The 17,490-nt window shown below is 36.7% G+C and overlaps 1 protein-coding gene across 3 annotated transcripts in view; it reads left to right on the top strand.

Annotated features, from left to right (window-relative positions):
* RPAP2 (RNA polymerase II associated protein 2) overlaps window positions 1–12,256 on the top strand; it is a 35,660-nt gene extending 23,404 nt beyond the window's left edge. The window contains exons 12-13 of one of the 3 annotated variants that reach the window (XM_032117977.1): window positions 11,254–11,403; window positions 11,979–12,256. In XM_032117977.1, the coding sequence (XP_031973868.1) occupies window positions 11,254–11,392 (139 nt within the window). In that variant the 3' untranslated portion in view covers window positions 11,393–11,403; window positions 11,979–12,256. The other 2 variants (XM_032117976.1, XM_032117978.1) reach the window with 2 other exon arrangements.
* Window positions 12,257–17,490: the final 5,234 nt, after the last annotated feature.

Below are 17,490 nucleotides of genomic sequence, written 5' to 3'. Positions count from 1 at the left end.
ATTCTTGCTTCCTTATTAATAATTAATCTTAATACATTCAATGCAAACATTTTTTTATCAGGAAACATTACCCATCTGTTAAAAGAAAAACATGACTGGCACACACTTGAATCTTTTATATTCAGAGTTTTAATTCTATCTTTGTTAACTTTGTAAGGAACAGTCTACTTTAGTGGGGATATGACATATAAGCAGTGGTTTTGACTAACAGGAAACTTCATTGTAAGACAAAAATCTGTGTTAATTTGACTTGTTTCTGAACCAAGAAAAATGTAGAGATGCACATCACTAGAAAGGCCAGTACAGCTTCCTGTTGTATGACCCCCAGGTATTTTGTACTAGCAGAATTTTAGCATTAATTCTGGATTAATGTGTTTGGTTCCATGCAGATAGTCATAATGGTACCTCTAGTAGGCTAAATGGTGTGAACTATTCTTCTTTAGCACTGAAATAAATTGTGCCCAAAGTAGAAGTACTGTGTTTCTTAACTCTTCTGGAACCACTATAACAGAAAAAGTAGATGATGTATAAAGTGTTTCTCTAGGCACTGGGCTATGATAAAGCTCTCAGAATTTACAGACAATCCAAGCCAGTGGACTTAGCATCAGGGCAGGTGGCTCTTTTTACATGTGTGTAATTAAAATAAATACTTGGGATAAGAAGACTGCAACAAGTCAATTAACCAGAATGTTGTATAAGTAAACATAATCATACCTTCAGAAAACTTTGCCTGCCACAATAAAAAGAATCGAGAGCAATCATGTCTGCAGCAGTACATGTTCACTTCCAATTCCTCCCCAAGAAGAAAAGTGTGCTTTAATTGGCTGGTAGCAAACATAACCAACCAGTATGTGGGAGCTTAATACAGAAACTGCGAAGTCTGTATGTATAATTGCATACTATAGATGCAAAACCAGCATCAGTGCAAAAACTTCAGATACTTGGTTGTTTAGAGGAGTGAGATACCAGCATGTTTCATTTTGATGTATACCCCACTTACACCCTATGTTCCACAGAAATGCATATTTCACTCTCTCTTCCACCCTCTGTTCATCTGAACATCTTAAGACACTGAATAGATTTAATTAATTCATCATAAAACTCAGTATTTCTGAGATGAGGTATTAGGGTTTTTAAAAAGCTAAAGAATAGTTGAGATTTGTCTGGGTCTTCATATTTGCTCCAAACCTCATCATGTATTCTGCTGGTTTTAGGCATATGTTTTTAGTTCAGTGTACTTTCACAAATCAGTGTTAATAGTGCTCTTCTGCTGAAGAGCTGGTAAGATTGAGATTAAGGGTAGAAAAGTGATATACTGGAGATCATCAAGCCAGTAATAGATTTGGAAATAAAACAATTAAGCAGGAAAAGGGTTTGGGGTTGTTTTGTTTTGTTTGTTTTTTAAACCTGTGTGCTGTTATTTCTGGGAAAAGATGCTTAAGAATCCATAACTTCTGGGGATTTCTAAGAATCTCATTTTGAGAGGTCCAAAACCACACTGGCATTTCTTTTCAAAACTGGGAAAGGTAAGTAGAAAAGTGTTGAGGTTGTTACCTTTAACTTCTGAATAAAAAAAATTTGGATATGGTGTAAGCAAGGCTATTCCTAGCATGTCTCTTTACTCCGCTGCATTATTCCAGGTGCTTGATCTGTATACTGGACTGTAATCAAGTTACAATGTTAAAAAGTTGTGAAAATAAACTATGATCAATTTTATGACCACTGTTTCTCTAGTAACTGAGCGCAGTCAAGTATTGACATTATTTACCTAAGCACATTGCATTGTAGCTGTTTTAACTTACTGTAAGTCAGTATATTTTATTCTGTCTTTTTTGAATTTTTTTTTCTTCTTACATATCCCTAAGGTAATGAATTGATAGGAGTATCCATATATGGAGGAATGAAGTTCAGCACTTGCAAAAATGGATATAGATATAACAATGTTTAATTCATAAAATACATCAGGTTTGAATATAAAGTCATCTTTTAGGTATTAAATTTTTCCACTGTATGTGCACAATAATTGCTACAAAGGTGTGTATTTTACAAAGTACTTAAGAGGTTCAGGTTCTCAAAAGCTTACAATTTAGCGTTCTTTAATCCAAGACTTCTACCTGTGCTTAATTTCATGTAGCTAGCTAGGTAATCCAAATACTTCAGTGGCATAGATTCCAGTATTTGAGAGATGTCACAGGAATGCCTTGTGGAACATAAAAAAAAGGAAGAAGACTGAAAAGGATGAGAGGATCAATTTTAAAATAAATTTTAAATGTACTAAATTTTAAATTTTGGCTAAGTTAAAGAAGAGGGGGAAGTGGGAATCAAACTGAGAAGTACCTTTGATCTGTCAGCTGGTTAGCAGGAAACAGGTTTCAAATAAATGGAGCACTTTAAACAAAGCCTGTCCTTGAAATGTGTACATAAGAAACTTAGATTTGTTCAGGAGAAACAGCTGATAGTGATTTCTTCTGGGTTCATATTGTGAACTTTTTTTGCCTTGGCATTATGCTGATAATTGAAAGTTAGTGGAACAAATCCCTATATGAATGCAAGGGCTTTAAATGGCACACATTATTACAGATGTTCTGATGCTTTGTGTCTGTGAACTAATGTTGTAGTCATCTTTTGGAATATGGTAATGTAGACATGTGTACCACACTTCATTTGTTTTTTAGAAAATCATCCTGCAGTCATATGTCGTACAAAATAGTGAAACAAAGTCTAATTCCCTAAATTTTGTAGAAACGAACTCTAGATAAGAAGTCGTAGATGTTATTGAGCTAGTTTTGGTGCTTCCTTAGTCTTCCTGTCTGGCTCAAGGTCCTTCTAGTCCACTGTTATATCTGGAAGTGTTGTTTTGCATATAATTGCCCAAGTAATTGTTTTTTGCCAGACCTGTGTGATATTTGTGTTGATGGCTGTCTTAGTAGTCATTTAAAAACGAGTCTTTGGAAATAGAGTTCTTAAATATCACTATAACAGGAGGCAGGTAGAACCATTGCATATTATTATTGTGGCTTTAAAGGAGTCATGGGTCCTGGAGTTTTTGTTACTCCTATTGTTAATAGCAAATATTTCCAGAGTATTGACTTGTCATCTTTCTCATTAGACAGGCTAAGCCTGGGTTAAAAACAACAACCCCAGAGTACCTGATGAAGCCAGTTGCTTTCTGTTACAGGATCAGCATAATGCTAGCAAATGTTTGCAGGCAATGGGATGCCATTTTCCACCTGCTGAATGTTCTGAAATGTGTAGTTTCTTTCCCGGACAACTGATGAGGGAACTGACTTTATTCTGTGTGTGCATACATAAGATCAAGACACTTGCTCAGAAGGAACATTGTGGGAGTGATACTGGGAGAAAACCCAGTGGTGAGCAATTGTGAAGGTTAAAATAGTTGTACAAAGCAATAGACTTCTAAATTTTGTCTCAGCTGAATAGGAATTGTTGCTGTTGTGTTTATGTGCTACTGGTCAGTCACAGGAAGCTGAAATATGAGAATACTGAGAAATGCCATTTTCTAGTTACTTTCTGAGAAGAGTTGTATTATTAATTATGTTGTGGCAAAATATTGTAAGTTATGTGAACTGAAAGTTCCAGGTGTTTAGCTAATTTCTGAGCCATTTTAATTTTTTTTTGCAGTTATTTGTACATAGAATGTACATTCTAAGGCATGTTGCCTGCAAGTATACAATGTGCAGATCTGACACAAATAGCACCAAATGGCTGTACTGAATTTTCACACCATTTGATGAAATGTCACCATGAGTTCTTTGAACACGTTCTTGATTTTTAGACTTCCTTTGGGTGTTCTTTTGCATTAGACCTCTTCTTTGCCTGTAAAATTAATTACTGGCCTAATGATAGAAATTTTCTATATAGGAGAAAGTTTTTTACTTGTCCTTCATTAAAAGTCAACGGTCATTTGTCTTACAGAAGTTAATATTTTGAGGACAGTCTGAATTTGAGTGTTTTCCTCTTCTGTGTCTATTTTGAGGACAGTCTGAATTTGAGTTTTTTCCTCTTCTGTGTCTTCTTGTATCAGTGCGACATTACTATAAAATTTTTTCATTGCAGGATGTTTGTAGTTACACAGCTGTTTGTTATAAACAGCAACTAGCAGCTGATGGAGTGATCCTTAACTTTCAAGGGAGAGGAAGAAAGTGGCATAAAAAATACATCCTGATATTCATGTGAATTGTTTGTTTGTTAGGTTAAAAAAACCCAAAGATCCAGAACATTTGCATTTTCTTAAATCCATTTTAAATGAACAATTTCTGTACCTGATAAAGTAGCTCTAAGTCTGTTGCCTCAACTCTTCTCTCCTGCATAGTTTAGTTAAAACATATAAATGCCTTCAAAATTTCCGTATGGAGCTTAATGGAAAAACAAAAGCTGAACTCTCCTATGAAGGGAAAGACAAGAAATGACTGGTCATACGGAATGCCAGAGTAGAGCCTGCAAAGTATTTTGCAAATGTGCACTGGGCTTCCAAAGCCCTTGTGAGGAGAGCATGGTGTGACACGAGGGAGCTGTGCTGCACAGCCTATGCCCAAGGGCCAGCCCGACTCCCTGACCACTGTCCTAGGAAGCAGTGGGGTCTGGGCTGCTGCAGCTTTAGGTGTGCCCCAGCCTGTTCTCTGACTTGCCAGTTGCCTGTTTCAATACAAATAACTCATTGCAAGGGAGAGGGTGGGGGTAAGAAGGAAAGAAAGAAAAGCAGATCCATTGTCTTTTTTTTTTTTCAGTTGATAGCAAGCACTTCTGTCAAATGCTTAGATAACCCCTGCTACTGTAAAAAGGCTGTCCGTTTACTGTTAGTAGTATCCATCTGGCTACACCACAAGTGAAATGTTGGCCCCACTAAAAGGGAATGGAAGTTGACTTACGTCTGGACAACAACTATATGAAAAATGTGTGTAGAAGGTGAACTTGAAGAAAAAAATATATTTTGTGTAACTCTATACATAAACACATATCAAAGAACATATTTATTGCAGAGACTTGTAGAAGCTGCACAGGAAAAAATGAAGGTAGTGGAAACAATTAACAAAGTTAACTTTTGAATGAACCTTAATTTTTGCTGTATACTTGGATTATAGAGGAATTCCAGCCATTGATTTCGAATCACTGTTGGTAGCATTGATTTAAATGTAGTGGACAAAAATTTTAAAGCATGAATAATTTAGTTTCTTTTGCCATCAGAGGATTAAAGTGCCTGTGCTGAATTCTGTGGACAAGTCAGTACACAATAATGAAAGGAAGTTAAATAATAAATAAAACATAAGTTGCACTTCAGTTACAAAATTCTTGTCTTTATGATGAGAATGGGATCTTCAGGCTATATTTAAAACTAGACCAGAAGTGGCTTTTTTAGCTCAGTAAGAAAATTGTCTATTTCTGTCAGTTGTTGCTGTTCAATATTGTGGGCTTGAGAGTGTTTTATCTTTCATTAATATAATACAGTAATATGTTGGAGGAGATTACAGAAAACTGCCCCTGAATGCCAGTTTCCTCTTTGATCTACTGGATATGGTAATAAAAGGCCCCAAACTAGAGACTGCTTTAATTTCAGAGTTGCAAGTGACATTGATCATAATTACTTTTTTCCAGTACAAGTACAGTTTAATTTAAAAAACTCAATTCCAAAGATATATTTAAATACTTTTGCATCTTGTTTGTAAGTTAGATGCTTCCAGTTCAAGATTGTCTGTCAAATATTAATGGGTTCTAATGGAAAAATGTTCACTCTGGAGACAGCCTTTTGCTTTTAAGGGTTTGGGGTTTTTTAATGTTGAGTTTTTTAAATCATGCTCAAACTAAATTTATAAGAAGCAAGTCGGGTTTTGGGTTTTTTTCACTGAAACTGTGAACATAACAGCTAAATTATGTAAGTTGAGGCTGTTGTATTTTCTAATTTCTGAGCATATGTTTAAACATAGTAATTAAGTGTAACCACCTAATTACACCAAAGTTAATATTTTTTTCAAGCTCCCTGGTGTTGCAGCCTTATCTTACAGCTACACTCATGTTGTTTTTCAGATCAGCTTTCTCTCCAGTACTAACTTTGGCCTGATGGATGCATCACACTTCGGGATTTAAGATACTTTACTAACAAAATTGCACTCCCTAGACAAGTGTACTGTATCTAGTAAGATAACTGGAAGTGAGAGGTTCTACCTCAAATTAAGCAAGCAGTCAATATATTGTGAAGAACATGCAGAATTACAGTGATGCTTTCAACTTACTCTGGTCCAAATGTCTGAGTGCCTTTGGGCATGAAATGAAATGGATAAATGCAGCAAGTGTTGGCGTTCACCTCCTCAACGGAAGCACTATTGTACGTGATTGATGCACAGCAGCACTACAGTTGTATGTGCAGGCAGATGGTTTGTGGGCTGCAATGCAGCTCGAAGTCACTGAGGTTTATTGCTGATGTGTAACACTTGTTGGATTGACTCAGTCTAGCCAATTGTCTTAAACAAAACAATTGCTTTTGTTAACCAGTTGTGTTGGAGACTTCCTTAAAAGGAACATAACTAAAATGGAATCTAAAAGTGTACTCTATAGAACTGTTATATTGAAAGAAAGGCATTTCTGATTAGCAACATTGTTATTGTGTTGCTAAGCCCATCAAATGTATAACGTAAGAGTAGTGCAAATATCTTTGGAGTGTTTAAAAAAACCCAAAACACCCCAGCTCTTCTGTGTTGATGCAGTAGAACCCAGTACAATGGCATGGTATCTGCAGGGTTATAGCTGGAGCAAGAGTCTATTGATCAGAAATTTGTTGGCACCCTTGTAGCACATATGCAGTAGTCTATGTCTGTGTTTTTGTTGAGGAAGGAGGAAAAAAATGCTGCCTGTAGTGCTACCTAGCTCTTGCTTCATTTCTGTGTTCTGAAACAAGTGTTAAGGAAACTTTTGTGATCATTCATTGGTTCAGCTCTATCATTCTGATAGAAAACTAGTTATCAATCATCCTGGTTACAATGATCCTAAAAAATTAAGTGACTAGAACAAAAGGTAGAAAGAAACAAAGAATAAAAAAACCCAACCCTTATGTTATGATGGTTGTGTTAAGTCTTATTCACAGTGCTTAAATACCTATAACTGGCAGAAAGATACCTTATTTTCCAAAGCTTACTCTGGGAAGAGAGGTAGTGCTTGCCTGTTCCATCATTCTCTTTTATAATTCTGTTCTTGTTCAAGTTCCAAGGATGTCAAACAAGGTAAGGGACTCAAAAAATTGTGTTTAGATATATGGCTTCTGCCACAACCAGTGGCTTTTACTTTTTTAAGCTTCTACCATTAGAAAAAAATTAGGAAGACTGGCAATGCTATGATTTTCTAGGAGGAGCTTATTAGTCTTCTGAGAATTAGCATATGGTTTTTCTTCATGAATATACAAGTGCTTTCCATGATATGTGCACTCAAATTCTCAACAATTTATGTATCATTTTAAGTGACCAATTTTGGGTAATGAAAAAGAACCCAAGTCTTACATGGTTGTGTTTTTACCCTTGTTTTCAGGTGTCTATTTCAGAGAGCTGTAACTGACTGGTAACACAGTGGTGGCTTTGGAAATTTTAACTTTTTCAAAGGGAATCACAGAATTCATCTAAAACAGAAAGTCCAGAAAGCTTTCCCTGAGATCCAGTAGCTGAGAGAAGGATGGTACTGGACAACTAGTTTGGGTTTTTACAAAGAATAGTCACACCCCTGGATAGGAAATGCCAATTAATCCTTTTAACTACAGAAAAATTTTATCTTTTCTGAATGTAATCAGCTGTCTTCATTAAGGTATGCATAGATCTAAGAATGAGTTGCACACACGAGCATATCAATTAATGAAACTTACTCCTAAAAATAATTCAGGTTTAACTCCTAAATATACTTGCCAAATATTTTTGTAAGGCAGCTGATTCATAGGAAGCTTGGGTCTTGAGCTGAAGCACTGAAACTATGTAAAGATTTTGTGGTAGCCAGATGTCCTGTAATAGCTTGATAATAATTGATTATTCTTCACATGAATTTCACTTTTGTGGGGTTTTTTTCTTGAACATGTAACATATGTGGAATAGCCAGCAAATACAAATTTTATCAATCAGATACAGTTTGACATTTTTAATACTTTTTAAACGTTACGAATGCCTGTTTACCATATGGTGTAAGTGGGTGTGCAGGAAACGACACTCTCATCAAGTCTGATACACTACTTTTCCATGATCTGAGCATAAACATTTCCTTTTAGTAGCTCTGCTGAAGGCAAGCCTTTGAAGAATGGGTGTGTAATTTTGGACTGTAACATTTACGTTTGTGTACTTCTCTAGGTGGTTATTTTAAAATCACTTCATCCTTTAGCTTTTCTTATTTTTATTTGACTTTATTCATAAAAGGTTGTTCCAGATTAATGTTGCAACATGTGAAAGAGGTAACAGAAAAGCAAAATTTTTATTTTCTTTTCATTGTTGCACTTGCCAGTTGTTATTATTGTGGTCCCAAGTATCCCATTTCCTGTTTATTTTCTACATCTTTTGAAGACACTGCAGACTTTGAAGGGAATTCCACAATCTCTGAACTGAAATCCTGTGTATCATTAAATTGAATTAGTCATCATAGTTTCTTGAGAGATAGGATCATTGTAATTTTCTGTGACTTGAAGATACTGATCGTGAATGCTGTTCTGGCTTGTTTGCATACAATTAAGGCTTAATTCAGTTAAACAGTCCCTCAATATTCTGTTGTGCAGTACCTCAAATATACATTGGACCAGTGTTAGAGCATGTAACTTACTACTCCTTGCAAACCAGCAACTTGTGCTTGCTCCTTTCCTAGACAAAAGCTTCTGCATCTGCTTCAACAGCCACCTGAAAGTAGAAAAGTACTCAATGATAACTGCTTTTCAAATGATAAGTTAAAGCATCATTTGAGGGTCAAAAGGACACAGTTTTCCAAGGGAAAAGTGTTTGTACATATATTCATAAATATTGAACGTGTTGTCCCATCAAGATGGAACTTTTAACTAATTGCTAAAAACTCGGACGTGCCTCTCTGAAATTAATTGCTGATTTAGTCTCTTGCTATCAGATAATTAGTAGCTTAATTAGTTTTAAAACAAAGTTCAGGTAAGAAAAAAAATTCATCCATTGCTAAAACTTCTTTTTAACTTCTATTTCTTTCTCAATATTTAATGCCTGGCAATTTCTCTGAAAATACCAATACCTTTTTGTTTCTTTCTTGGTGTTAGCTATAATAGTTACTCTTTAAACAGTGTGTCTTCAACAGGGTGTGACATTTAGGACATGTTTGTAATTCATGAAACTATGTAATATCACTAACTGCAGTTCCAAAAAAAAAGCATGTGAGCTTCATTCATGGTAATAAATATTTTGGTTTTAGAGTATTCCTTAAAACTTCACAAGCTTTCTGCTGTTTTTGAAAAATAATGTCCTCTTAACATCCTCTTAAGCCCATGGCAGGAGTAAGAAAATTCAGATAAAAATGCATGTAAAACTGTGTCATGGCCAGGAGAATGGTTTACAATGCTACAGCTGCCTCACACCAGCACTCAGGAAGTCATGACTGTTTTTGCCACCAGTCTTTTTTCATATACAACCTGCATAATTCGGAGAAGGGTGAACTGAAGACGAGTAGTAATGCATCTCCTTGTCGTCCTCCTGCTATCCCTGTCTCCAGACTTAACACTCTGCAATGGTTCCTTTGATCCTCTATCAGCACTTCCTGTGCTCCACTGCTGATAAAGCGTCCCAATGCAAACCCAGCCTCCAGGCTGCCAGCCCTGGGCAGGGGCGCTCTGGTTCACCAGCCCAAAGAGTAACCCCCGTACCTCTCACCAGGAAAGAAACAACTCAGTCCCAGCTGGCATGGAGTAAATTACAAAACCCAGTGGCCTCAGGCCAAAAATCACAAACCTGCCTACTTCTCTTTTTAATACATATATGTGTGTGTATATATGTATATATCAGAGTTTATGCCTAAGTCATTTCTTTCCACACGTTCCCCTTACTTAGAGCATCTCTGAAAGTCCTTCTCAGCAAGTGACAGTGTTTGATAGCTGAAATATTTAGCTAAATATACATACTGCAATGGAATCTAGAAAGAAATGGGAAGTAATTTTAACTCATTACAAGTTAATTTTTTTTCATTAATTATTTTGGTAAATTTATTTTTTATTAAGTGATTCTTATTTACTATGTCTTGTCAGGTCTTTTGTTCATATTTTATCTCTCTTCTTGCTTAATTTAAAAGAATCTTCTTTTATATGCCGTTTTTTTCAAGTGGAGGTAGTCTTAATACCAGTGACTGCAAGGAGATTGATCTCAGTTGTTATTCACTTCAAGACTTCCTGAGCTGGGAAGTTTTTAGGAAGCTGTAGACTATCTTTAATTTCTTATTAAAAGTACGTCATTTCACAAATGTATTCTAAAATAACTATTTTGTGTGGTGTCAATGGCACTGTATTTGAGACAAAGTAACTTGCTGGGGTATGAGTCTTGTTAAGTGATGTCAGTATGTTTGGTGTTGAAGTTTCTTAACATTCAGCATAAGCTTTAATACTTGATTTTGTTCATTAACTTTTTTTTTTTTTTTTTTAATATTTGGGCTTAGGAAGTAGATTCAGCTATTACTACCTTTGCAATATTTTGCAATAGAATTAGGAGAAAAAGAAAGGACCTTAGGATAAAAATATATTCTGATAAATTAAATGGCAGATGAGAACTAACAGTTCACCTATCTGCATACAGATATTATTAGGTGATCCGCATAGTGGTAGCCCCTTCCAAACTGAAGAATTTTATATCTCTTTTATATTTTAGTCATGTGAACAAGTATATAACCTTTACTGAATGACTGTTTAGGAGCTTTTTGGTAAAGAAATAAATAATGACTGCGATCTTTCCTTTTATATGTGTAATTGTATGTTTTGCAGTTTGTTCATTCTGACATCGGTCTACATTATATAACATCTATGTACAACTGATTAGAAGCATGCAAACTACTCTCATTTTTTCTAATTAGATTTTTTTTGTTTCACTACATATTAATAAATCATATTTTGGTACAGCTCATATTGTATAACATACAGTCTATTATAAACTGTAATTAATCAAATGTGACATTATAAACTGCCTTCTTCAGTACAGTTGTTTGAGCTCACAAGCTTTGCTTTTTAACATCTGCCACTCAAAAGTTGCTTTTCTGTATGAAATATGTTTGGGTTTTTTCCAGATTGTCACAAGTTACTCCACTTTTCAAGAATACTCAGACGAGCCCAATGTACACACAGTTCCTGACCACATTACTGGAAGAACTGCATTTCAAAAATGAAGATCTGGAAAGTTTAACAAGAATATTTAGAATGGACTGACAACTTGAATGGTCAGTTAACTTTAAGCTACTTTGTGTGTCTTAATACCAAGCTGGTTAACCACGGGTTTAATTTTCAGCATTTTCTAAGTATGTACAGTAACTACAGATTGTATCAGCTGGAGTAGAAAATGTGTGAAGCACATTTTAAAGTAAAGAAATATATATGGTATGGAAATGAGTGTCATCATTTTGTCACTTACAGTAAATGCCAACTGCTTACTTATCACATTAATCTTCTGATAACGTATGGTTGGTTTACGGCAATTTTGAGAGGAATTTTTACTATCACAATTTGTACAAAAATAAAATTCTGTGTGACTACAATGGCTAAGACTCAGCAGGGTTTTTTAATTACTACAATAAAATCGTTATGTTCAGTTTTTGCGATATAAAATTGAGCTAAGAGCCATGTATTTTTTGCATAATATTGAGATTACATTTTTCATTCCAGGTAGGCCAAAAAATTTAAGAGCAGATACCTTACTTATGTTGATCATATTCAGCTGATTCAATGAATGTAGCATTATAGTATTTAAGTAATTAGTGTATTAACATTACTGATCTCACTCCTTTGTTCCCCACAGAACGACATAATCATCTTAGCATCTCCTACTACCTGAAATAGTTGCACAGAGAACAAAAGAACACCTTCAATTGTTTGAACTTTTTAAAATAAAAAATGAAACTTAGTATAAATTGTAGTACTTGCATTTCTGCTTTTTCATTTCCTTTCTATTGGTAAGGATTTTGAAGTCTTGTGAAGAAGCTGACTGTAACTACAGTTGTTTAAGGTGTGAAGACAAGTTGAAATATGGATCATCTGAAAAGTGTTTAAAAGCAGTATAAAGGAATTTGGATTGGTCTGGTTTTTCTTGGTTTGAAAACTTTGACTGAAACTTTGTCTACAGGGATCAGGGAAAGAGGGGGGGAAAAGCGTATGAGCCTCCAATGGTAAGAGCAGTGCTGCTGACATTTTTCCAGTTGCCCTGTGCATGGAGCAGGAACCTTTAAGAATGGTGACAACAGTACACAAATATGTCTGATTCACACCCTGTTTGTCTTGCTACTTCTAAGAAAAAGGGTGGTCTTTAAACTTGTTTAAAAGTTATTTTTAAACAGACTCTAGTTGTTACTAAGTTGGACTTTAAAATATATTTTAATAACTAAAAATTTTTGGCTTTCAGTAGTCATTTCATTTCAAAGAGTTGTGTCATTTTGGCTGAGTGTGTTTGGAATTGCTTCTGTCACTAACTGATTATAAGTTGCAATTTAAAACTAGTCCACTAGTAATTCTTAATGATTCCATAATACGTTTTATTGCATAGTTCTCAGTTCATAGGACACTGTATTTTGAGAGACTTGAGAAGAAAGTTGTAACTGACAGTGCTTAGTCTGCAGCAAATGCCAGCACTAGTTAAGCCTGAGACAAGCCTTACCAGGGCTGCAACACAGGGACTCCATTTAAAAAAACAAAGTTTATTCCTTTGGTTTGCTTCTGTAATTGGACACCATAAAGGAACTCTACACTTAACTAGTTTACTGCTGTGTAGTTCCTTCATGATAATCAGGACAAATATATAGATTACCCCTGACACACAGAAGCTCATGCAGCTTTGCTGTGGAAGCTTCATTGTGCAGTAGACTTTATTTAGGAGATGCTTGACTTTTCCAAATTTACATTGTAATGGGAAGTTATGTTCAGTGTAAGTTGTAAAAGCAACAATTTAGAATTAGAATAACCATTAACACAGAGTTACAGCTATGCATTTTTTTAAGTATGCAGTAGGGGAAAAAAATACCCATTATGATCAGAGTGTGTCTAATACAAAATTCATAAGAATTACTGGATAGAAATTACATTGCTTTTGTACCATGATGGAAGAAGTTTACTTGATACATATGGAAAGAAGGGTCAAGACCTCACCAAAAGATAACTTTCTATAGAAGACTGAGTAATTGGTATGATACTCTGAGTGGAACTTAAACTGTGAATTTGTATCTATTTGCTTCCAATTTTGGAAGTGAACTATATTTCTATTTTTAGCTAGTAGATTTTGAGCAAGCCATTATCCTGTTCCATGCACGTTTACCTTGGGGCATAAAGATTACCTCACAGCAGTTCTGTCATACTGAGTACACGTAGAAGGCATTACAAATGTACATCGTACCAGGAATATGACCATGTTTCATCAGGTTTGATGGCTCTCATTTGGAAAGTTTTTACATTTCCTGTCAGTTTAGTGGTGTGATTTTTTTTTTTTATAGTTATTTTTAGGCTTGGTCTTCAGCACCTACTGTGTAGGAAATGTATGATCTTGTAATAAGAATGAATAGGTCGCAGGCTCAAAGACCTCTTTATCAAGGTTCAGCTGCTTTTACTGTCTGCCTCAGCAGCTCAAAAATGCAAGCTTTCAGGATTTTTGCATCTCTTCTTTCACTGCTATGTAGTAAACTCCCTCATTCTTTTCCTTGCCCTACAAGAACAGAATAACATTCCTCCATCCATGAGACCAGAAGAAAGTTCTGTAGTATGCTGGAAACACCCTGAAGGGATATTCTTCACCTACGTGTAATAATTTCATCTTCATTAGACAAGAGTAACACACGTAAATAAATACAGAAAGTATACGTATATACCCAATACTTTTGAGTAGGAGAGAGGCTATAGACTCATCCCAAAAGGATCTTTCAATATTGTCAGCCTTAACTGGTATATAAAGGTAACAACTCAAGTACCAAAAATTCAGTTCCTTTATTTAGTTTTCTTATAAGCATGATTTGTAGCAGCTTAACTGCTTAGCAATGTTCAAATCTAGGTGTAATTTTTTAATCTTAAAGCAAATTTCTATCACAACTACCTGTCCTTCAAAAGATATCACTCTTAACTGGGTTTTGGTGTTGTTCTGCCCCTTCTCATTTTGCTTATGTTGGCAGACAGATTGTTCCCTTGTGGCCTTGTTTCTGTGCTTACTGTTTTTCCTTCTGTGTTAGTTAAGCAGATGAGAGCAGTTGACATTTGGGTCAGTGGTGGTTTCAGCCTTATCTCAGATACACTATAGTGACTGATTTCTGAGCTGCAGGTGTGGAGAGACATTATGGATCTGGGGCTTAGGGTAAATGGGACAGAAGCCTTTATTTCTGAATAGTTCTGTGAAAGGGGCATAAACTTGGTGAAGCCATCAACACCTTGGATGATAAGGATCATAAAGTCACAGAAGTCCATTGCCATGACCATGTAAAGCATCCAGCGCTTTCTGGCCGTGGACCTGTAGCAGGGCAATTAAGAGTATGATGTGTTTCTTTTAATAGGAGAGAGGTGGGAAAATCAGACTTACATGGTGATTTTTTTCCCTGATATACGTAATTGATTTAGTAAAGAATTGAAGAACAGCTTAGTTTAAAGCTTGAATCAAAGCTTGTTTCATGCTGTTGCAGCTGTGCTGCCTCAAAGGAGGAATATGTGACACATACCTGCATGTCACAGAATGGATTTCTTACCAAGTTTTCTATAGCTGTGGTGAAATAATCTTGGGAAGACAACAACCATATACAGAGAGTCACATTTTCTCAACATTATTCAAAGCAATCTTTATGCTGGCCAAAGAGGCTGATGGAAAGACTTCTGTGTCTATTTTCACACTAAAGTTCATTTCATGGTCTGGTAAATACTCTCAGTGTAAGCACTGCACTCTGTAATACTGGATTTCCTAGCACAGAGCCCTTCACTGCTGACATTTGATTCTTTTTGTCCATTGACCATGCTTAGTGATTTTTCTTAGATTTTGGAGAGAAAAAGAGGAGTCAGAGTGGTTCATTTGATGTTCACCATTTCAGGAAAGTAGGAAAGTCATAATGTAACCCATACATATTCAGGTTTTTGAAGAGATTACCTGGAATCTGTGTAAAGGTTGCAAATCAAGCTATATATGGTGATGCAAAAAACAAGCAGAAGAGAGACTGATTTATTTCACTGAAAAGTATCAAAACAAAAAAGTTCCTTAGTAAATCTAGAGCAGCATAACTGACAGAGCTGTGCCACTGACTAAACCCAGGACTGGAAATTTAGATCTCCCCTGTCTTTTAAAGGGAGATGCAGGAAGCAACAAGGAGCATGGTACATGTATGAGATGTATCTGCAGCCTCACAGGCTGTGTCCACATAGAAGAGTCACCTGTATTTTCACTTTTCAGTCTTGGTGAGTAGCTTAAAAGTGAGACATCTGTTGTGGTTTTAGGAGGGAAATAACAGTTCTGTGAATCTTGATGTTCCCTGTCCTACCCTGCTCCCCCTAGTTTGAGAGAACCTGGACTCTACAAAGTGCAAGAGGGGATGAGCAGCTCAGCTGGACGTCTCTTAACTGCTGAGAAAAAAGGACTAGCACATCAGAGAGAAGAAAAAGGAAGAGAGGAGGGGAAAGCAGTATTCACACCTTCTAAATTTAGGCATCCAAACTTAGGTACCTGCCTGTCTTCATTTGCTTCAGAGAGAACTGATGCTCTTAAATTTAGGGTCTCCAAATCTTACCTTACTGCCTTTATGAAGTGGGATGGTAGTAATGCCTCTGCGCCTATTTCCTGATGGGGGAAAGAAAGCAGAAAAGTCAGCTGAGGACGCTGACACAGTTGATTGGCTCTCCCTGGAGTAATTTGTAATAGTGTGTGACACAAAACTGAATGGGGACCTGCCCCTGCACAGTGCAGGGATTCTAAGCAATCTGATGATCCTATTGTTCACTTATTTTGATGGCTACTACTTCACACTGAATTTTTTCTTGACCTGTAAGAGTTTAACACCAAAAGAATTCAAGTGAGTGGCAGGCAGTCTTTAGGGGGAAAAAATAATGCCCCTATGTTGAAATTACGTCCAGGAGGTTACACTATTTCTAGAGTTTGCCTCTAAGTTTTCCATACTTACTATTAGTTTCTGCAATTTCATGTGAACACACAGAACTGTGGGTGGGGTTTAGCCTGATCTCACTGGGACAGCAGGTAATGCTGAACTGTCATTTCCAGTGAGCATTAAATATTGAAAACACAGACAGCCTCTCTTTTTGGCAAGTCTTAAGTTTCCATTAGCAGCAGATGGTATACAAGGCAGGGCTAGGCACCTACCCATGAAGACCTCTTGTTTCTCAACTGTGTATCTCTACCACCTGACAGCCAGTCCTCCTCTGATTAGAGTCAGAGGAAGTGGGTGTGCCTTCCATTAGCAAAGGCAGAAAGTGGTGGAGACTTTTCCTCTTTTGAGTTTTCTTTTTGTGACTTCATCTTAGAACCACTTCTCTGCACAGAGTGTGGATAATACTTTGGGAGATGGGCTGCCTGAAAGATGCTGTAGAACCTGAGCTGTGGCATTTGTGGTGCTACACAGGATTTGGTGAGGTGGGGGGAAGGAGCTGGAAACACGTATCTTCAGGTGGCACTCTGGTTTCAAAAAGCAAGTGAAAGCAGATTAGCCACTGAGCAATGTTATGGACATGTGTGATAAAGTCATTCCCCCTGAGTTGCTTGCAGCTGTAGAGTAGAGCAAGGTGCAGGCTGGGATTCTGAAGAAAATAGACTTTGCTATGAGAATTTAATGTGTAGACTAAGCTCCTAGACTTGGTAAGGCTAATCAATCAGAACAGTGCAGTAAGCGTGGCCCCTGTGCACTGCAGCTGTCCACCTGTTTGTTGGCTTTACTGTGCTATCCTGCAGTTACCTCAAGACAAGAGCTCAACGAGCCCCTGTCCAACAACAGGCTAGAGCAGAACCACAGGTTCTGAGGCAGCTGCCTCTTGCCACTCAGCAAAGTCCCTCCGTCAAAGTCAGTCCTTAGGACACTGTGGTAGCCTGTACTTTAAAGGCAAACTCTTCAGTACATTTTTGCACACTGTGATTACCTGTGAGAGCTGCATGCAAGGATCAAAGCACAAAGCCACTGGGGCTACTGGCTGGTACATTCTGCATCATCAAATCAGTGCCATTTCTGACACTTTTTACCCTCTTAAATTTCACTGTATACATAACTGAATTGAGCACTTAGTGGGACAGCAGCAGCTTCCTGGGGAGTCCTACAATTAGGTTAGAATTAGTCATCACTACAGAGAGCTTGAAG

Source organism: Corvus moneduloides, chromosome 9, assembly GCF_009650955.1.
Source record: "Corvus moneduloides isolate bCorMon1 chromosome 9, bCorMon1.pri, whole genome shotgun sequence".
Taxonomy (NCBI): Eukaryota; Metazoa; Chordata; class Aves; order Passeriformes; family Corvidae; genus Corvus; species Corvus moneduloides.
This window is presented reverse-complemented; position numbering and strand designations above follow the sequence as displayed.